Source organism: Mustela erminea, chromosome 9 (assembly GCF_009829155.1).
Source record: "Mustela erminea isolate mMusErm1 chromosome 9, mMusErm1.Pri, whole genome shotgun sequence".
In the NCBI taxonomy this organism is placed as follows: Eukaryota; Metazoa; Chordata; class Mammalia; order Carnivora; family Mustelidae; genus Mustela; species Mustela erminea.
In genome coordinates, this window is record NC_045622.1 from 46,996,077 (window position 1) to 47,018,899 (window position 22,823).

The following is a 22,823-nucleotide window of genomic DNA, read 5'->3' on the forward strand; positions in this document are numbered from 1 at the left end:
AAACCACGGATGTCGTGTTAGCATCATCCAAGGTACTAGTGTTTCCCATAATTATCCTGGTTAATGCTAAGAAGCCAGAATAAAGCCAGGGCTGTACGCACAGTTTTAGAAGGATCCGAAGAGATGAATATGAATTACCATTTGCACTTGGATTAAAACCGAGAAGAGCTGAAGATGCTCAGAACAGGCATTTTCTGAGTGAGCATCTCTCCACTTGGCAGCTTACCTTCCCTAAAGTCTTCCTGGCGCTCTTCCCAACTGTTGTATGTAGAAACTCTCAGTGGAACATATTGCTTTAATATCTGAGGGTTAAGATATGAAAATTTTTGTTCGGCTGTTTCCACTCAGATATTCTCCTCTCGCCCCAAAATATATTCTGAAACTCTGGTTCTGTAACTATAGAAACCCCAATCTGCACTGTGTTTCAACTGGGAACACAAAAGAGCTCTCAGTTAAAAAGCAATATGTTGTTAATTATTGATCTATGAATAGCTTAGATTTTATAAACCATTAATTTCTCTAGATTCACGGTTTTTCTCTTTTCTTTCCCCGTTTTTGAAATTCGAGTTGGCCATATTTAAACAAGCCATCAAGTCAGAACAACGCATGAAGGATTATTTTAGTGAACAGTAGTTTATTGAGGACTTGCTCCAGGATGCTGCTGAGTGACATGTGGGTTTGCCCTCAAGGAACATCCAGCTTTGTGTGTGCACTGGGAAAATAAACACAAGGAAACAAGAGATGATACCAACATGAAGATACAAATAAGTCCTGTGGTGTTTAAAGGAAGGAGTGATCATGTCTCACTGGAGAGATGCCAACAAACAAAAAATCAAGGAGATAATTAGCTTCTCTTTACCTCTTTTTTTTTTTTTTTTTTTAAGAATCTATTTATTTGAGGTGCCTGGGTGGGTTAAAGCCTCTGCCTTCGGCTCAGGTCATGACCTCAGGGTCCTGGGATCAAGCCCCACATCAGGCTCTCTGCTCAGCAGGGAGCCTGCTTCCCTCTCTCTCTCTGCCTGCTTCTCTGCCTACTTGTGATCTCTGTCTGTCAAATAAATAAATAAAATCTATTAAAAAAAGAATTTATTTATCTGAGAAAGAATGAGAGAGAGAGAGAGAGAGCATGAGAGGGGAGAGGGTCAGAGGGAGAAGCAGACTCCCCACCAAGCAGGGAGGCTGATGTGGGACCCAGTCCCGGGACCCCAGGATCATGACCTGAGCCGAAGGCAGAGATCTCAGTCCACTGAGCCACCCAGGTGCCCCTCTAACTCTATCCTTCAAATGGGCACACGTCTTACCAATTTTACTTTACTGCTGTTTCTCAAGCCCTTCCCTCCCTTCCGCCTCATTGTCATTCCTTGCCTGGGCTGTGGCAGTAGCTTTTCAACAGAACTCCTGCTTCCCACTGTCCCTTCTGTCCTGCAGCCTGTCTTCTTCCTCCACCACAGTCATTTATTCCAGTGCTAACCCATTTGATCACTCCTCTGCTTTATATCCTTTTGGAACTCATGAGGATTCCCCAAGGAAAAAGCCCAAGTCCTTAGTGTGCATGAATATTTTTATAAGGTGGCCCCACCACCTCACTTTCATACATCCCATCCTGTATATACCCTATAGCGGAATCTTCCCGCAATCTCTTACTTGCCTATTATCTTTGGGTCATAGTATGTGTCTCCTGTCTAGTAAATTCTCCCTGAACTTTTCCTGCCAACAACCTCTTTCTCGTCCTTCAAGCTTCACATAAATTGACACCTCCTCCAGGAAGCCAACCCCAATGCTTTCTACCCCTCCTTCTCAGCCTTCAGTGAGATAGATGCCCCCTCACCACTCCCCCCGTTGCTGTCAGGAGTCTTTCTGTGCAGCATATCGGTCTCTTTATGTCTTTGTTCCTACCAGGAGCACATTCCTGGGTGTTGATTGCAGTCATGGTTTTTCTTTTTCTTTTTTCTTTTTTTCCTTTGTTCCCCAGCTCCTTGCTTGATACATGATAGGCAATTGATGAGTGTTCGATGAATGAATGAAGTGTCAGGTACAATGATGAAATCGGCAGAGATAACAGGAGAACAGCACTGGGGAAAAGGAAAAAATTCAAGATGACCTGTAACATGTTTGATTTTGAGGTGAAGGTAAAATACCCTCATGTCACTAAAAGGAAGGGAAGAAAAAGGAAACCGAAAGAAAAGAGTAGGAGAGATGAGGTATGCAGAGGGGACAGAGGAGAGGGAAGAAGTTTATTTCTTCTCCATTGTAAGTGTTCATCTCTGTGGACTGTGATATCTTATAATAGATTTTTGGTTGAGTTATTCAGGCATTTAAGAACAAAAGATATTTTTTCCTCCCTCTTTGTTTCTTCCAATCACTATGACTCTCAGTACACATCACACAGAAGTTTCAAGGGATGTGTTAGCCTCTTGGAGACCACATAGGAAGACTTTTTATACCAAACCAAGGAACGGGAATGCTTTAGGACACATTGTATTTGAGCTGTAGGATGAGAAGAGAGATTCTTCATTTAGTAAGGAACTTACTCATAAATGCCTTGCCGTGCGATCAGCTCTTTATTTTCAATTTTCTTCAGGGTGGAAAGAAAGGAGCGTGCCCGGTTGAAGACAGTGAAGTTTAATGCGAAACCTGGAGTGATTGATTCAAAAGGGGTAGGTACAAAATAATCGAATGACTAAGTTCTCTCCACTGCCTTGGGTTTAGCTATAATTAACATTCAGGTTTTCAATAGCAAAGAAATGATGGAGCTACCAGACAGGAGAGTGCTGTTAAAAATATACTGCTAAAAGTAATGATGTGATCTCTGATGAAGTAGACTTGTAGTAAATATATTAAATACTGGGGGTAAACCTGCCAGTGGTCCACAGAAATGATGTGTTGATGAAGGTGATATAGTGATGACACTGAAGAAAAGATAGCTTAGTGTTTTCATTTCTTTAATTTTTTCTTTTAAATTAAATGTTTTAAAAGGATGGATTTCATAAAAGATACCTACCTGCTCTTCACAAATCTGTGTAGTCTGTTAACATATTTTAAACTAAGACAGTTGTCATGGAAATATATATATATATGGATCATCTAAGTGAATACATGGATTGTTGTGACAGACATAGAATTAACGAGTGAAATTTAATCACTAAAATTAAAGTATTACATGCACATGTATCTATTTTAATAATGGCTTTATTGAGCTAAAATTCACATACCATACAGTTCACTAGTTTAAAGTACAGCATTCAGAGGTTTTAGTATATTTAGTTAGACAGTCATCCCTACAATCAGTTTGAGAACATTGACCACCCCATAAAGAAACCCTATAGCCGTCACTTCCCATGGCCCCCAACCACACCCCCAACTCCACCCTCCCCAACCCTAGGCAACTACTATTTTTATCTATAGATTTGCCTATTCTGGATATTTTATATAAATGGAATTATATACTATGTGGTCTTTTGTGACTGCTCCTTTCACTTCACATAATGTTCTCATGCACAGATATTATGGCATGTATGAGAAGTTCATTTATTTTCATTGCCAAATAATAGCCCATTGTAAGGATACATCTCATTTAATTCATCCATCTTCCGTTGATGGACATCTGGGTTCTTTCCACTTTTTGGCTATTACGGATAATGCTGCAGTGCATATTTGTGTATACATTTTTGTGTGGACAAGTGTTCTTACTTCCATGGGGTAGATACCTAAGAGTAGAATTTCTGGGTCTTACGATAACTCTATGCTTCATGTTTTGAGGAACTTCCTGACTGTTTTCCAGGGTGGTTATACATGTTTGTATTCCCAACATCAGTGTATAAAGGTTCCAGTGTTTCCATATTCTCACCGACACTTGTTATTATGTGTCTTTCTGCTTATTTGGTTGGAAGTAGTATCTCCTTGTAATTGCAGTTTGCATCCCCCTAATGACTACTGTTGTTGAGCATTTTTGCATGTGCTAATTGGCCATTTCTAAACCCTCTTTGGAGAAATGTCTATTCAGATCCTATCCTCATTTTTAAATTGGGCTTTTTTTATTGCTGTTGAGTTACAGAAATTCCTTATATATTCTGGAAATCAACTGCTTATCAAATGTATGCTTTTTATTTATTTTCTCTCATTCTGCAAGTTGTCTTTTCACTCTCTTGCTAGTTTTTGATTCACAAAAGTGTTTAATTTTGATAAAGTCCATATATTCTTCTAAAAATTTTTATAGTTTTAACTCTTACATTTAGGTGTTTGATCCATTTTGAGTTAGTTTTTGTATATGATATGAAGTAGGATTCCAATTTCTTCTTTTTTTTTTACATGTGGATTATCTTCTCAGTTTCATTTTTGTTCATTTTAAGTATATAGAAATATAATTATTTTGTATATCAATCATATCCTCCTACCTTGCTGAACCTATTTATTAGTTCTGATAGGGGTTTTTTGTTTTGTTTTGTTTTGGTAGATTCCTTAGCACTTTCTGCATACAAAATCATGTCATGTATAAAAAGAGAGTTTTACCTCTCTCTTTTCAATCTGGATAATTTTTATTTCTTTGGCATGCCTGAATGCCCTGGTTAGAACCTGTGGATCAATATTCGGTAGAAGCGGCAAGGTCAGCCATCCTTGCCTTGTTCCTGGCCTTAACGGGAAAGCATTCTATCTTTTACCATTAAGTATGATGTCAGCTGAGGCTTATGCAGCTTTTACAATCTATTTTTAAGTGGTAAAACAAGTATCTCATTGCTGTATTGTAAAATATTGCCCCCTGCCTACCCTTCTCTCTTCCTATGCTCTTGTTCTGCACCTCCTTTCCTTCATCTTTCTCTCCTCCTAACAACTCTGGCGTGTGAGCATCACACAGAGTTATGGTCAATAGATGTCACCATGAAAAACAAAAAGAAGAAAGGCTATTATTCCTCAGGGCCTTTGAGCCCCAAATCACAACGCTGCTCCTCATGTTTTGAAGTGTCACAGGGCAGCCCAGTCATTGACATTACATTTACTTTCCCCTAAAATATTCGGGTGAAACGAGAACTTATTTAGACGTAAGGTGTCCCTCTTAAGAAAAAAAGTGAGGGTATGTGTCAGCATGCATGGAGCCCTTTCAAATAAATACTGTTTCACTGATTCTTAGTGAGAATTTAAGGAGAGAGCTCCTGTTTGTCTCATATATGTAGTTGAACATATATCAGATAATTTTTGTTGAATACCTACCACATGCCAGACACAGGGCTAGAACTTGTGAAAGATGCAAAGTGAAACGAAGGCCCTTCTCTTCAAGAGCTTATAACATCTATGAGAGCTCAGATGTCTTTTTGATAAGGCTAAGACATGTATATTGTGCTTTTTAATCATATTGTCATATACTATTAGGTAATGCCAAGAAAATAGACTATAAATTCTAGGACTTGAATGACTATTGAAGGAGGACCAGTGACCATGTGGAAAGGGAAAGCCTGGACCACAGTCATGAGGGTCAAGTAAGTTGGGTTCTAGTTTGAGTTTATTATTAATTCACCACTGCTCTTTGGGCCTCATTGGCAAAATACCAGCTTTGCACTGCAGCAAGGACGTCCGGCAAGTTTCACTTCCTATAAGGTGGATTGGTTGTGATGAGGGATTGATAGTTTCTTGTTGATCGATAATTTCTACCTGGAATACTTTGTTGAAAATGATTCTGAGATCATGTATGACCTCAGCAGGAGAAAAAAAAAATGCCATGATTGACTATTCATCCCTAGCCAACATTGAGGATTATTCTGTGTTTGAGGTCCCTAGGTTCAATGATTTTTAAGATGCCTTCCAGAAGTAATTCTCCAAGAACCTATGAGTTAAGAAATAATAAATCATGGTTTTCCAAATCCCCATGAGTACAATACATCAATGAGAAGACTCTTGCTTAGGGTAAAAAATAAAAGACAATGAAGACAAAGTGTGCTAAAGAAAGAGAAAGACCGCTGTGGGGAGAGCTGAGAAGTTGGGTCAGGAAAAGCCACCCACCTTGAGCCAACAAGGACTACAGAACTTCATTATTATTTCAAAAACCTCAGTCTGGCATCTAGGGGTAAACTCAACATAAACTGAGGAAGAAGGGTCATCTGGGTGCCTCAGTCAGTTAAGCATCTGCCTTCGGCCCAGGTCATGATCCCAGGGTTCTGGGATGGAGTCCTGCACTGGGCTCCCTGTTCAGTAGGGAGCCTGGGTATTCCTCTGCCTATGCCCCTCCCCCTGCTTGTGTGTGCTCTCTCTCAATAAATAAATAAATAAAATCTTTTTTAAAAAATAAATAAACTGAAGTAGAAAACTCCTTGGAATGAGAAGGAGAATGGGATATTTGAGGAACCTATCATGAGCTGGCATTAACACACTGTGAAACAGGAATTCAAAGGGAAAGCCACGCTTGCTGCCCTGGAGAAGCTTAAAAATCAGTTAGTATGGATGAAGCAGGTTGTGACAATTGTCTCAGTAGTACGTATAAGAGCTATGAGAATTCAAATTAATGTGTATAAGAATGACCAGAGAGCACTTCATAGAACTTAGACTTTAATTGACCTAACCGTGCTTGGGTTATTTTTCCAGAACTATCCATTGATTTAAAATTATTGAATGCTGGAAAACAGCAGGCATTGTGCTAGATGCCTTGTAGGACAGCAAAGTAATTAAAAAATGCAAGATCTGTCATTTCAAGGAGCTCACAAAGAGAAATATAAGAAAGCCTGGCAATACAGTATCACTGATGATCCTCAGAAATTTAGGGAATTAACAGCTTTATTTGAAGTATCAGGAGACTGTGCCTCAAGAAGATGAGCTAGTTTCTCTAAGATCACAAGTGTCAGGTTTGCGCTCAGAACATTTTGACCGCAGAATGTCCATTTCTCCACACTGTATTTTGTTGGAAGTCAGGAGAAGGACAGTTACCAATCATGCCTTGGGTAAGAGAGAAAGCTTCCAAAAGAAAGTGGTACTCAAACAAGATCTTGAAGTCCGAGTAGGAGTGTGCCACATATAGGATACAGCATGAACATGAAGGTGGAAACTGTAGGCATGTTAGAGTGAGGCCAAGCAGATCAGGGATACCAAATGGATAGTGTCATTGCTGTAGTGGTAGGTGTAGCAAATGGAGCTGACCAGGAAGGTCTTGATGGTCAGGCAGCTTGTATGGAAAGCCTGGTTTGAGCTTTGAAGCACACCGAATTTTGAGAACATCCAGGAGATCAGAGGCTCTCCACTGAAAGTTCTCATCTGCTGCAAACAAAGTGCCCAGGCTTTCAGTCCACTCCATGTGCCTACGCAAAGTCTGCATCTACACATGCAAAGACAAGTGGACAATTGTGTCCGTAACCCACATCATTCCAGCCTACCCAGACCCCTAAGCCCAAAGCGCCCATCTGTTTGGATGGGTCTCCTTGAGAACGACCTCATTTTCCTAGATCCCAATGCAGGCAGGCTTCCCTGAGAATGTCAGTTAATTCCTAATGAGTCTCCACTCAAACCAACCTCTGGTGAAAACATAATCACTCCCTTAATTTCTTTCATTAGTCTTTTACCTTTTTTCAGCAATTTCATAATCAGTCATTCTGTTACTTACTGAGACATTTAGGAAATTATATAATCTTCACAGTCAAGCTGTTCATTGAAAAAAACAATGAGTAGTTAGTGACTTTTGCCAAATTTTGCTTCATTTTATTTAAAAATCCCTATAATTTAAAGAAGGGAATACATCTGAAAGAGTATCGGGAGCCTTACTGAATGCCGGCCACATGCAGCGTGCAAGTGCCTCCTTTGCCCTGCAAGTCCTTCCTAAAGTAAAGGAGGTTGTTAGTGAATAACTAGTCCTGTTTGGTCACAGGCTGGTACAAAAGAGAGGTGACAGATGCTATTCCAAGTAGTAAGAATATCTGTTGCAAAAACTCAGACAGCTCACGTCATCTGTAATCACCACAACAAAATGTGAAGGGAAATCATTTATTCCCTCTTCACAGATTTAAAGAAACTAAGGTTGGGGCCCCTGGGTGACTCAGTTGGTTAAGCCTCTGACTCTTGGTTTCAGCTCAGGTCATGATCTCAGGGTTTCAGGATCAAGCCCAACACTGGGCTTCACGATCAGCACAGAGTCTACCTGAGATTCTTTCCCCCGTCTCTCCTTCCCCCTCTGCGACTCTGCCCCACTCACACATGCTCTCGCTCTCTCTTACTCAAATAAATAATAAATAAATCATATATATATATATATATATACACACACACATTATATGTTATATATGTATACATATTATATGTATATATGTGTGTGTGTATATATATATAATTTTTTTTAAAGGGAAGGAAGGAAGAAACTAAGGCTTAGAGAGACAAAGAAATCTGAACCCATGTCTGACTGACTCCAAAGCCCATAATCTGGTTACGGTAGCATGCCCTCTTCCTGTTAAAACCATGTCACTTGGTGCATTTTTAGAAAAATGAAGTATGCTAAATTAGGTTTAGCTTTGTCAAAAACTGAGTTGGGCATAAGCTTAAATCCTGAAAGGCAGAAGCTGCTTCCCCAATGATGTACATGTTTCTCGATGGGAACTTCTCTGAGTGAGCTTAGGGCTGCACACTTCCTCTAATTGTAGCCTGCCAGGGGGACAAGTCTTGGCAAGTGTGTTCCTTCAGTCATTCAATAAACCTTTATTAGATGCCAGTTTAAGGAGCTTGCCATGCAATGTGAACCAAGCCAAATAAGACATAGTCACTGCCCTGAAGAATTAGGGATATTGGAGGAGAGAAGCGTCGCCACAGGAAATAAGTGATTAACACTAAACAAGAGGGACAAGAAACTTGCTCTGAAGTTCAAAGGAGGAAATTATGGCTTGGAAGCTGGAAGAATTTGAATTTTGGTGGTGGAGGGGGTGGGGAGACCTTGAAGGATTAGTAAAATTTGCAAGGGGGGAGACAGGAGGTTAAAAATAGGATACAGGATACATAAGAGGAAAAACATTGTTTACTTTCATTGCAAGCAACAATTTATGAAGGGGAATAAAAGGACTCAGGAGTGGAAAGTTAAATCGGTTCAGGTGCCTTAAATTTTCTAGGAAACTTGGACTTTATCCTGTAGACAGAGAATTTTAATGGTTAGAACCAGACCCAACCTAGTGATTTTCCCTGGGCTTGCACCCTGAATGTACTTGTGTTGCTGCCCAACTGTCACTCCCTGGCAAAGGTCCTGACTTACTCATTTTTGTGCCCCTAGCACCTAGTGTGGTGTCCACCAGAAACATTCTGTCTGCTCCATCCTCCCTTCTTGGAGGAAAAGAAAGTGAATGATCAGAAGTAAATTTCCAAGAGATCAATCTGGTAACTGTGAGAAGGACTGATTGGAGGGGACAAAGACTGACAGTGGGAGGTGTTCAAGAAAGGTACTCCAGTATTCTGGGTGTGAGATTTTGAAAATCTGAACTTAAAACAACAGCACAAGAAAAGAAATGTGTGAAATGATTGCTCAAGAGATCAGAGAGGACTGTCATCCTTGGACATCTGACCTAGTGGTTCCTAATATTACTCTGTTTCCTTTTCTAAAGCCTCAAACTCCCTTTGAGAGGGGATATTGGCTGTGAGGGAGGGCATGGGACAGAGATGGAGCTATGGTGATAGGATCATGGCAGTCTCCCTGCATCAGACTGGAGCTAGCACCGAGATGTCTCAGTTCTACTTCGTACATTCTTTGGAAGTTTCCATACGACCATTGATTCCTACTATGTCATTTACAGATAAAGAGAATCATTTTTCTGGGACACACGGAGAGTTAGTAGCAGAGCCTGCCATTGCATCATTTATCCAAAAAGTAACTTGATGGTCAGTGTTTTGTTAGCAAGTAGGAATTATGTTTGCTTCATTGGGTTGAGTTATGGGGATTGTTTTCATAACAACTGTAAAGTAACATTCGAGTTTCAAAGGAGAGGTCATTACCGCCCTCAAAAGAAAGCTCCTTAAGAGGGCTAGTCTTTGGACGGCTGGAGCCCCATGAAGAGTTCAGATGTCTTAAGAGTAAGTCAGAGATTTGGGAAGTGGAGTGGAAGAAGCAACATACTGCCCCACTCCACGGGGCATCCGGAAAGCAACATTTCTCCTCAGAGTTCACCCACCCAGAAAAGGTACCTCCTCGGGTTGCTTATTTTCACTTCCGTACTCTAGAACATCTAGCAGATTGCTTATTGGTCTTCCAGCTCCAGTCTTTCTCCTTTGATTCTTTCCACATCCTGAATATAGTGCGCTTTTAACCAGACTAGCATTTTTACGTAAAGAACAAAAACATGGCTACATCCAGAGAATTCTTCAATGTCACTAGCCTGTCCTGGGGAGAGCGGCTAACTCATCCTTTCCCCTGCCCCCAAATGTGATAATCACATCTGTCCAAACCTTGAGCTCCTGTGTCCCCTGAGGACCATGTGAGCAGCACACAGATCATTCTCTGATAAAGAAGGTCTTGGGGTTCTCCAAAGACGGTTCTCAGAGGGGTCTACAGTTGAGGATTTTAGCCGAAGTTAGATTAAAGTTTTCACACTTTGTGTGTGTGTGTAAAATCAATTCTGTTGTATCAAATCAATTTCCCAAAGAAGGCAACTCTAGAAAGCAGGAGTCCATTTTGATAATGCAGGTGAGACATGAGGAAGGCCATCCTAGGACCATACAGTAGCCATAGAGAGGAAAGAAGAGACCGGAAAATATGTAGCAGAAGAAAAAAAAAAAATTGTGTAACCTGGACCACCTACATCAGCATTAGCTGAGACTCTTATTGAAAATGAACGTGCCCAGGCTCAACGCCCGTCTTTTGGAATCAGAACCTCCAAGGATAGCGATAAGAAAGCTGCGTTTTAACAAGCTCCCCAAGAGTTTCTTTGGGCATGTGGAAATTTGAGAATTTGAGGTACGTGAGCATAGTGACAAGGTTTAATATCAGACAGGCTGACCACCTTCCACCAGAGTTATCATAATATGTCTAAGCTTTAGTTACCTCATGTGTAAAGCTGGAGATTATATTAAAAAAGATATACTATATATAAAGTACCTAGAAATTTAGTCTATCTCTTCCCCTTGCCCACCGCCCCCTACCACTACCCTCATGCACACATCTCTCAAATTTAACTCCTTTATAAGGCTAGAATGAGCAACCTCCTCAAGTCTATTCCTTAGACTCTAACTCCCCCTCACACAGATGAGAGGAAGGGAGAGTTGCCACAACTTTGCCCTGCACCCATCTGTGTAATGGGTATTTTTGACTCGGAGCTCGCTGACCTTGAGGTTAAGCAGGAAGGAGCAAGTGGCAACAGGACTGTTCTCACTCAGTCCCCAAGTCCTGCCAGTCAGGAATGTTTCTGAGTTTTCTGTTATACTCTGTAGCTATCTATGGGAAATTCTAGAACCCCTGCATTTCATTCAGTATACCAGTTTCTCTGAACATCTGTAGATTGCTTTATTGTCTACAGGGTATTTTTAAATAGGCATTGCTCATTTGTATTTAAAAAAAAAAAAAATCCTGTGAGGAACGTATTCTTAATATGCTCCTTTTACAATGAGAAACTGAAGTCTAGAAAGGATGTATTACTTACTTACCCAAGCTCATAGAGCTAATAAGTGGCAGAGCTGGGCCCTGCATGATCATACTGTGTGAGCAAAACAGGGCAATTGATTCTTTAAGGCATTTTATGTATGAACTCATTCTAGATGTTATTAGCATAGCTAATTCTATCTATTCAATTAGTGGTGCTAGTAGGGCTAAAGTAATATAAATAGGAGATGTATAATTTGTGGTTATAAAAATAACAAGTATAGTTTCATCAGATGGGAACACTAAGCTTTTGTTAAATATTCTTCCCGCTATTAATTCAGAATGTTAAGTATTATTTAGAGAATTTGGCTCAAACCCATTTCTACTTTAAAGTTAATCATGAATGCATTCCGATTCACTACAGAGCTTCCTTTAACCTGGCTCTTAAGGCAAAAGGCCCAGAGTCACACCTTAGAGCCTGCGTATTTCAATTTGCAGAAGTTTTTAACTCACTGGAAAGCTACAAAAATACTGAAAAATAAAGATGCAGGATTGACTACCCAGTCATCTGACTTCCTCCTGACTCTTAGCAAGCAAAAATAGTATGTATATCTTGCCTCTTTTCAACTGTGCACTGTTTACATGTGGGTAAATTATTTTTTAATAACAGATCATGTAATGTCTGAATCATTTCAACAGCAGCTTCTGCTGTCTTCCTAATATTCATTAAACATACCTAATGACTTTACCCCTTCATTAGGGAAAAAAAAAAAAAAAAAAACGGGCTCCGAAATGTCACTGTCCTGGATCCTATATTTAGCTTTTCTAATGATATGATCTGGAAGGAATAGCTTCTCTTTCTGAACCGGGTTAAAGGAAGCTCTGTAGTGATGTTTCAGCTGTAATAATAAAATCTAGAGAGTAGATTGCAAGTTCCTTAAAGACAGGGAATATGACTTATTTAGGACCTAAAATAGTTCATGGTATTCAATCAATAATTATTAAATTAAATAATGTGAGAAGGTTATGTATTGAAAGAAATGTTATTATGTAAATTAGAAGGTACAGCCCACGTGGATTTTGCTGCGGCTTAGAGAACCGAACGATTTATTGCTGCCTTTAAAGGAAGGTTCTCGCAATCTGAGTGTTCTTTTCCTTTCACTTCAGTAAATAGATTTTGAGTTTCCCCCACGTGTAGAATACTGCTCTGGCCACGGAGTGGGGACATGGATGGCTAAGGCCCTACCTCTGCCATCCCAGAGCGACCCTTCTAGTGTATGCATACACACAGGTTGTTAGAAACCAAAACCAGTTTATGCAGGATACTACTGAACTGGAAACCAACCCAGGGCAGAATCAATAAAACAGTTCCTAAAATAAACTTAAAATAAAAAAATAAAACCAATTTTAGACCGATTTCCAGGTTAAAAGCAAAAATGTGGTTGTGATGGATCCACTCTTTGGGGATTAAGAAATTCTTCCTGCATATTAGGTAAGCAGTCCACATATTTGCACAGCACTTTGGTGCATTACCCATTTCACTGGTGAGGGGGCAGGGACGGGAGACATTGAGTGGCCTGTCCATAGTTAGACAAGGGCTGTCCTTTGGAGGGACACGAATACCATTTCATTTATTCAGCAGAGGTTTGCAAGGTGTCTTTCATGTCCAGCATTGTGGTAGGGACAGGGGAAAAACAAAGACACATGAACCTTTGCTCTTGTTCTTGGCAAACATTGAATGGCCTGGGAAATAGTTGGATTTCCCTAGTAGTTGGCACTCTCCATACATAATCTGGTCCTCTCAGCAGTCAAGAGACCCAGTCCTGCAGTCCTAGTTATGTAAGTGGCCAAGTCATTGAGGCAGACCAATTTTTCCTCTGTAAAATGGGACCAGTAAGAGGTAGAGTGAATTTGCTTCATTAAGGTATGAGAAAAACTAGGTAGCCCTGGGTGGTTTAGTCAGCTAAGCATCTGACTTCAGCTCAGGTCATAATCCCAGGGTCCTGGGACCAGTCCTGCATCAGACTGAGCAGGGAGCCTGTTTCTCCTTCTGCCTGCTGCTCTCACTGCTTGTGTGCTCTCTCTCTCTCTCTCTGATGAAAAAATAAATAAAATCTTAAAAAAAAAAAAAGATGTGCAATAATCTAAAGAGATATACACTTCTCAAGAAAAAAAATCCATGTGTGTCTCCTCCTTCCTTATCTCTCTATCCATCACCTATCATGATGTAATAGGGACCATGACTCCACTAGTTCATGTAAAGGCATGAGACAATGAAAAACATATGATGGCTAAGGATTGTGAGGTATGGCACTCTGTGCACTTGAGGTCCAGTGAGGGGAGAAAAAGGGAAAAATAATTCTTTCCATGCAGCAAAGACAATTGGTATCAAGGGAGACACTATGGGAAATATTCTTTACTTGTTAGTAGTGATAACATGTAACGCTGTCTCCAGAGTTCTGGGAAATGTGGGTGAAGTGAGAACTCTCCCAGCGCTGTCTCAAATGTCTTACAAGTACGAGTCAGTGTACCTGAGAGCCTGTCTCACTTGAAAAGAAGCAATAAGCTTGCAGATACGCTGTTTGCCTTTCACATTTTGACAACTGTATGAATATTTGTTACCACTTGTCAAAACTGGTTTTAGGCCTTCTTGCTGTGAATGGTGGTTCCCCCTCGGAAGGCTTCAAGAAGCCACTGTTTCTCCCTGTGATTGGCTTGTACCCACCTGTCATGAAGAATTAACCCCTTAATGAATTTGGAGCTCATGTCCCATGTGAATGACACAGCTGTCACTCCTCATTCTGAGAGAAGGTGCTCTGTGAGCACCTCCCAAGCCTAAACCCATAGGCCCCCCTTCGAGGTGGAGCCCTTGGGCGCGCAAGCGCAATAGATTACAGTTAGAAAATAAATATGCTGGGGGCACCTGCCTGGCTCAGTGGGAAGAGCATGTGGCTCCTGACGTCATGGTCATGAGTTCAAGCCCCACACTGGGTGTAGAGAATGCTTAAAAACTTTAAAATAAATAAATAAATACACCAATTTATGATTGCTACTAAGTGAGACCATTGTTTTGTTAAAGGTAAAGTGTTCTCCCTTCCCCTACCCGATCCCCAAGAGCTGACTGAACTTCCATGTCTACTCCCTTCTCAGTAAAGGACAAAGTGCACATGTGGTACATAAACAATTTGACTTCGATCACTATTTCTGTGACCAAATGTAAAAACAATGTAACTATCATTTACTGAAGGTATTCATAAGCCAGGCATTTTGCTAAATAAACTATAAGGACTTTTCTCATTTATTCCTCACAACAACCCTATTAGGTGAGGACCACATGGGAGCCTCTTTTAAAGAAAATAATCCAGGACTCCCCGAGTGGCTCAGTGGGTTAAGTGTCTGACTCTTGATTGCAGCTCAGGTCATGACCTCAGGATCATGAGATCGAGTCTGGCGTCAGCGGGGGAGTCTATTTGAGATTCTCTTCCTCTGCCCTTCCCACTGCACTCTCGCTCTAAAAATAAATAAATCAATCAATCTTAAATAAAATAAGAAAACAGTCTTTAGTGTTGACTAAATCTTTTTTGTGATGATGCTTCTGAAATGTATATAAACAAAATTAAGTACACATACCATATGCTTATAGCTCTTATCATCTATCATGTTAAAATCAATTTACAAATTAAATGCCATATATATTTAATAGTCCTATATTACAGCAAGAAAATTCCAAGTCACCATGTGAATGTGATTGGTGGTGCCGCTGTGTAAACCTGGTTGCGCCTGCTGTGTGGACGATCTTTTGAATTATATGGACTGGGTGTTTAGCAAAGACTCTGCTCTCACACTGCTGTTTGTCTATGGGATGCCCACTGCAAAACCAATGTGGAGCTCCCAAGCTGGCCCTCACTTCTCACCTTTTGCCCACCCCCAGCTCAGACCCCTTAGGAGTTGCTGAATGAATGAGGAGCTCCAGTAGCACACTACAGATGCCTTCTGTGGCTGAATCCAGTCTGGACAGTTTTCTTTGCCTGCATGCCTCACCATGCACGCTCCTGGGCCTGTCTGCAGAGATGAGCCTGGAGCAGCACCTCTGTTTAGCCCCCATGTGAAATAAATTATGCTATTTTTAGTCTGCCGTGGGCAGAGAGATCCAAGGAATAAACTTTCTTTTTTTTTTTTTTTTTTCCATTTAATAGTAGGATCTTCCCTGTAATGAAAATACATAACACTTTGATGAGTAGATTTTGCAACCTGTCAGCTGCAAATTCCCCTTCTTTAAAATGTATAGTCCAAGTACTTGACGTTGCTGATTCAGTGATAAAAGAATGGTTCTGAACTCTACATCTGATTTCTGTAGAAAAATTTGCACTGCTCATTGATTGCTTGCTTACTGCTCAAGCAGAAGTAATCATCCAGGAGTACCAGATGTAACTGAGGGGTTCACAGTGAGGGCCAGAGCTGTCTCTTGAGCATCTTTCCCACAATTTGTCTGAACCCCGCACTCCCCTAAATCCTACACCTCCATCCAGAAAAGTTGCAGGATTGGGGAAGAGTTGGGGGGGAAAGAGGTGGCTTTGCGCCCCCTGTTGGGCAGGCCTTTTCTTTGCCTGAATTGAGCTTTGCTTTTCTAGCTCCATGGGCAGTCTCCTACTCATTCTTTAAATCCCATTTAAAATGGTGCCCCTGAGCCTTCTCCACCTACCCCAGCGGCCCTCACTCTCTCCTCAGTGCACTGTTATATACACCTCCATCGTAACAGTTATAACACAGTGTGGTAATGATTTACTTAAACTGTGAGCCCCACATTTTGTGTTCCCGGTGCTGCAGAGGGGACACACCTGGAAGACAAAATTCACCACACATACCATTCAGCAGGAGCCAGCCTGAGAAAGTGAGCTTTTGCAGTTCTTTTTCCCAGAGGAGGTGCCTTTTGCCTTTGGAGCCCTGAAGCTTATAGAACAAAAGAATACTTAACATTTATTGAACACTTACCATGGGTAAGCCCATACATGCCTGGTTGCATTCAGAACTACACAGCCCATGATGGAGGAGGTATTAGTATCCTCTTCCTTTGGAGTCTTCAAATAATGGATATTGGTGTCAAATGTAGTGTCTCCTAGTAGGATTTGCACTCTTCATCCCTTGTAAAGAGAGTGGATAAGGACTAATCATATTATCAGATGCTGTTTCCTGGCACTGTGCTATGTGAGGCAAATACATTTTCTCACAAGTGGAACACAGTTGTTATGTGAATGGTATGTGGAAACAAGGTGCAAAAAAATTCTTCTTGAATCAGGACAGTGGCAGGAACAATGAAGAAAAAGTGACAGAAACTCTCAAGTAAGGAATCAAGGATGATTGCAGAGTTTCTGGTGGATGCTGAGGGGAAAAATAAATCCTCCCTAGGGACATGAAGCATTCTCTTTGGCTTTAAAGTGACCATCAGTTATAGTGACAGTCTCACCCTGAGATCCCTGGTGTCTTGTATAGAAATAACAATGAACCTGCTGGGCCATGTCAGCTAACATGAATAGGAAGAGTGTGCATGTGTTTGTGTGTGTGTGTGTGTGTGTGTGTGTGTGTGTGTGTGTGTGAAAGAGAGAGGGAGAAGGATAAAGCATTCTTAAATGGAAGTGTTGGGGGGTTTGAAGGTGTTTTTATTCCTGTTGAGGGGTATATGTGTGTTTTCATGGTTTTTATCTGCACACTCTAAAATCTTAGAGGAGTTCAGATCCCTGCCAAGTGAAAATCTGTGCTTTTATCAGCTACTATTTGAAGTTTGGCAAGCAATGTTCAATTTTTCTTTCTCCAAAAAATGAACTGTTGAGAAATCTTTGGGCTACTCCTATCTCTCCACATTAGAACTAAGATATCCTCCCCGCCATGAGCTCTACCTGTCTTAGAAAACACAATCGACTAGCATATAGCATTTGAAGTGTTCCTCAGAGGAAATGTGTAAATAGAAGGCTCAGCATGGGCTGAACCAGTGTCCCAGGCGGAAACACCTCTCCACTCACCTGCCACACTACTGAACTCCCCAGTGAGAGTTCTAACCCCTGTGATTCATCCTGTTAAAATGGGGCTATTGGCTGAGGGCCCAGCAGTTTCAACTCTAATGGATTTGCCTTCATTTGTGAGTCCCCCCCCCCTTTCAAAAACAAACAAGAGGTGAAAATTACTCAATCAGGCACAACTTTACAAAGAATACTATTTATTATTGTGCTTTATGTATTGGTTTGCCTGTAATTCCTCCTGAGACACGAATGCTGCAAGTGACGTCTTTGCGCTCTGGGTCTGCGTTGACATCAGATCATGGGAGAGAAAAAGTAAACTGTCAACTCCTGACACTGAGTCATCATCCAAGAGGGTGAAGCTCGAAGAGACCAGCTAAAGGAGGGAAGGAAATGGGGGGAATGGTCAGAGGGAGGAGGAAATATCTTCACAGCATAAAGGACCTTTAAGGTCATTCATTTATCTCCCTGACTGACGGAATAGAAAGCTGATGCTCAGGGAAGGAAAGTGACTTTCCCAAGCTCAGGTGGGTAGGAGGGCCCAGGCCAGGAGTCTCTCCTTGTCTCTCCTCTGAGTTTCCATAGCACACGTAGCATGAATGACTGCTTATTGTCCAGCACGAGACAGTAAGCCCCACAAGCAAAACAAGTTGCTTCTCTGAGCCTCTCGTGTTACCAGTGGTGATGGTGTTGGTGATGATGGTGATGATAGCATGAAGTAGACATTGTTAAATCTGTGATACAGAGACAGTAATCCCAGAAAGGTTAAATACCTAACCCCAAGGACACCAAGCCAGTGAATTAAATCAAATTGTTAATAAGGAGGACTCTCAAAAAGAAAAAAAAAAGTGTATCTAGCAGAGAAGCAGTGTGCCTGGGCCTGTCTGACCCAAGACTGGGCTCTTACCTCTTCCTTGTGCATAATCCTCATTTAATAAGTATCCAGGAGGATATACAGGTCCTGGCTTCACCCTTTAACGTGACAGGCTCCATCGGAACAAACCAGATTGTGAATGAAGTCACTGGTCCCTCCCTCCCTGCCCGCAGTACAACACAGCACAGCTCCCCTGCCACAGACACCTAGCTGTCGACCAGTTCTTCCCTCTACCAGCTCTGCTTAGGGAACTACTCTGTCCTCAGCCCTGGAAAAGTACAAACAGAAAACAAAATAGTAGCAAAGTTTGGGTTTTGGAGTTGGAGAGAGTGGAGTTTAAATCTGGTTCTGCCACTTACCAGCGAGGCAAATTGATGTCCCCTCTCTCTGTAATATTAATAGTGGTTTTCTAGTTTGTATGCATGTAATAATATGGACAGAGGGGTGTGTGTGTGTGTGTGTGTAATTGTGGGGAGAATTTAATGGCATTATTAGTATGAAAGGGTTAATTAGACATATACTAACAAGGACTCAGAGAAAGAGCTCAACAAATATTTGCCACTATTAATATTATCAATGAGTTTACATTCAAATTGGAGAAGAGGTATACGTTGAGTTATCAGAGAGCTGTCAAGAACTCTGCCTAACTTCTTTGGCTGATGGAATAACATCGCTCTCTTTATCCCTCTTCCACTTAGTGAGCAATGACCTATCCTTCAACCCTAGTTCACATTTCACCTCCTGCTCCCCTCCACAGCAGAACTTATTCTGCCTTCCTGATGCCTCCCTAGTACCTTGCTCACACTGTCACAGCTTACTAATAACTCAAGAATCTCTCTGTGTCCTTAAATTGCAAGGTCCTTCGGAGTTTATTACACCTCCAGAGCCTAGTACAGTGCCTGGCTTATACTTAAGCTCAGCATATATTTGGTGCATGAATAAATGGAAGTAACTGCATAGAACAGAGGGGCCTAGAATAGTTAGGAGGGCCTTCTTTCAGAAGGTGGTCCATGAGGGATGGACTTCAGAAGTGCTTGGATAAGCAGTAATGGAAACAAGGGGAAAGACAATTATTTCATTACTTTCTTTTTCTTTAAGATTATTTACAAGAGACTGAGCGAGATAGTGCAAACACACACACACAGAGGTGAGAGGCGGAGGGAGAGAGAGAGAGCGGACTCCCTGCTGAGTGGGGAGCCCAGTGCAGGGCTTGATCCAACAATCCTAAGATCATGACCTGAGCCAAAATCAAGAGCCAGGCGGCCAACTGGTTGAGCCACCCAGGCACCCCAACATTTTATTACTTTCTATTGGTATAATCAATGTATGGATTTGAGGAAGGGTCCTCTCCTCAGCCAGATAGGGTAAATCAGCTTACACCTTCCCTGCTGGCCTCGTGGCATCACATCACCTTCAGCGTGAGTTTGTAGGACCAGCCAGTAGAGAGGAGAGGAGTCCCTGGGGAAGTTGCAGAAAAACTGGCATTCCTGAGAATGAAGAAATGAAACTGAGGAGCGCTATGCTCTCTGGAGGCGAACATCGTACTTCAGGCTACTCACTATTCTCATAGCCCCTCGTGGAGCCGTCACAGAAATCTCATTGTGCAAACCATTTGAAAAGAATAAAGCAACAGAAATAAAGTATAAGATCCCACAGAAAATCATTTGCCAGCAGAAGTTCTCAGTGATGGTTACTGGGACTGTATGCTGAAAACAGAGCGCAGGGAGTACTTGAATCTTTGCAAGTGGTCATAAGAAAGGCAGTATTGCCTAATGGTTAAGGCTCAACTCTGGAACTTGGGAATGAAACCTGGCTCATGAAGCCTAGCTGGTGTAATTCCTGGGGCAAGTGATTCACCTCTCTATTACAGTGTGGACACAATTTGAAGCCACTAAATAGAAGCTGATGATAGGAGGAAAGCACTTAGAATAGGAGTCCATGTAAATCACTTACAAAAGCACCTGCCATGTAGGTTAGCGTTGAACAATTGTTTTTAAAAAATGCTGTTATGGGGCACCTGGCTGGCTCAGTTGGTAGAGCATGTGACTCTTGATTTCAGGGTTATGAATCCGAGCTCCACATTGGTTGGGTGTAGAGAGTACTTTAAAAAATAAAAATAGATTTTTTAAAAATGCTGTTACAATGATCAAGTCCCTGTTACCAGCTTTTCTTCATGCATCGTTCTGGAGCCCTGTGGCAAATGCAAAAGAAAACTTTAATACAAGATCATGTTCCTTACGGAGTTAGGCTGAAGATGAAACATGAAACTAATATAAATAAGGCAATTAAAGAACCCTTAAGTCCCAAATTAGATGACTCTGGGCGATGAGAAGGGAGAGGACTGAAACAGTCCGAGAAAGAGGAGAATGAGCCTAACCTGATGGTTCCTCGATTGAAGTTCATTAATGATAACTAATATTGGATTCTTTCAGGTTAGGATTTTATCAGCTATATTGTCAAACTCCAGATTGTGAGAAAAAAAATATAAAAATAAAACAAGCCTCTCAATTATCAGTCCATTTAGAGAATGCTAAAATAGGAGGGAAGAGAGTTCATTTAACTTGATCTTGAATGAGGTTTCAGAACTTGTGAGTGAAAGAGGTAAAAGAAACCTCAAGGATTGGCTGGACTAAGCACCATGTTTTACAGATGGAGAGATGTGAGGTGACTTGCCCAAGTCATCCTGGAAACCCAGGTCTCTTTTTGTTCTGTCTGATTCTTGACTCCCTATGGATGTTCACTGGCTTCTGTGGCTCCTGAAGGTCATTCTTCTTGTGTCATATCAATCAGCTGGTTGGACTCCCATCTATGAGTCCTAGAACTTTTCCTGCCTGTGCTCACTGCCCTTCCTACTGTGGCCAGTTACATGCTGACAACCACATTGTGAGGCTTAACCCTGCAGGCATTGACAAGAACCTTTGTTTTCGTTATTGTTGTTTTGCTTTTTTTTTTTTTTTTTTTTTTTTTTTAGCATGTATTATTTGCTTCAGTGGTACAGGTCTGTGAATCATCAGTTTTACACAATTCACAGCACTCACCATAGCACATAACCTCCCCAATGTCCATAACCCAGCCACCCTATCCCTCCCCCTGACCCCCCTGACAAGAAACTTTGAGCTGTAGCAAATAGCAAGGGGATAGAAAGGGAAGAAAATGAGGGACAGTGGGAGGGGGAAGAGGGAATGAAAGGAAAAAAATTAAAAATAATTAACAAGAAAATGAAGAAATCAGCACTATTCTGAACCTGTCTTCTATCTAATACATGAGTATTTAAAAATAAATCCAGTGTGTCCCATTGATAAGAATATGGTGAAAGTGGGGTGCCTGGGTTAAAGCCTCTGCCTTCAGCTCAGGTCATGATCCCAGGGTCCTGGGATAGAGTCCTGTGTGTGTACCTCCCTGCTCACCAAGGAGTCTGTTTCTACCTCTACCTTTTCGTCTCCCCACCCAAGTTGTGCTCTCTCTCAAATAAATAAATAAAATCTTTTTTTTTTAAGAAAAGATGAAATGCTGGATGAGTCTAGAATTATGAAACAGTAAATTGGAATCCTATAGCCTGCAATTTCTTATGGAGTCTACCACACAAAATGGTGCACAAATTGAAAAAAGAGAATGACACATTGTCAGAATGCTTTACTGAATTTTATCATCTCTGGCACTAATCACAAATATCAAGATCCATTTCAGTGCAGACCAGAATTGCTAAGGGACCATCAGAGGACTTGCCACATAAAATTACATAGTAGTCATTCAATAAATACATTAATTGATAAAGTGAATAATGAAAAATTACAAATTTATTAATAAAGTAAAAAAAAAAAAAAACCTGCATGAGTGGCCCACTAGCTGACAGTAGGATGAAGGTTCCATCAGCTACAGTGAACTTGAAGAAAGCCGTTTCAAGTCTTTCCATCAACTATTGCTATGACCCAGTGACCAGAGTTTCAGGTTTGCAGGACAGGGTGGATGGTGGAAGAAACTCAGCTGCAGTAGACAGCAGAGCACAGCAGCACCATCTTTGGTGTTTGACTCTCTGATTCTTTCATTTGCCCATTCACTCATGTCCACATTCATTCTGGAATACTTTGCATCTTAACAAATCAATCCATACTAATCCCAACTCCAAAGCCCTGTATCCAAAATGATAACCTCCCTGGCCTAACCTCACCAAAAAATTAATTAATTAAACAAAAAAAAGTAAAATAAAATAAAATAAAAATTCAGGAGCAAGGTTGATGGTCTCCAGGCCATTTAGCAACTACCTGTCCACAATAACAGGCTATGGCTAAAGTCAAAGTCTCCTTTTTAAATCGATCAGAGCAGTGCTGCTTTGACACTCATGACCTACTCAGGGAGAACAGTTTAGCCAGTTATTTTACTGTCTCTGGTTATGATGCTCTGAAGTGTAAATATAGTTTTT

General features: G+C 41.1%; 1 protein-coding gene across 14 annotated transcripts in view; it reads left to right on the top strand.

Moving 5' to 3' along the window:
- Nucleotides 1–22,823, top strand: part of DLG2 (discs large MAGUK scaffold protein 2) — a 2,075,147-nt gene that overhangs the window by 2,012,893 nt on the left and 39,431 nt on the right. For all 14 annotated transcript variants that reach the window (XM_032356653.1, XM_032356654.1, XM_032356656.1 and 11 more), the window contains one exon: nucleotides 2,582–2,657. In XM_032356653.1, the coding sequence (XP_032212544.1) occupies nucleotides 2,582–2,657 (76 nt within the window). The remainder of the gene's footprint in view (nucleotides 1–2,581; nucleotides 2,658–22,823) is intronic.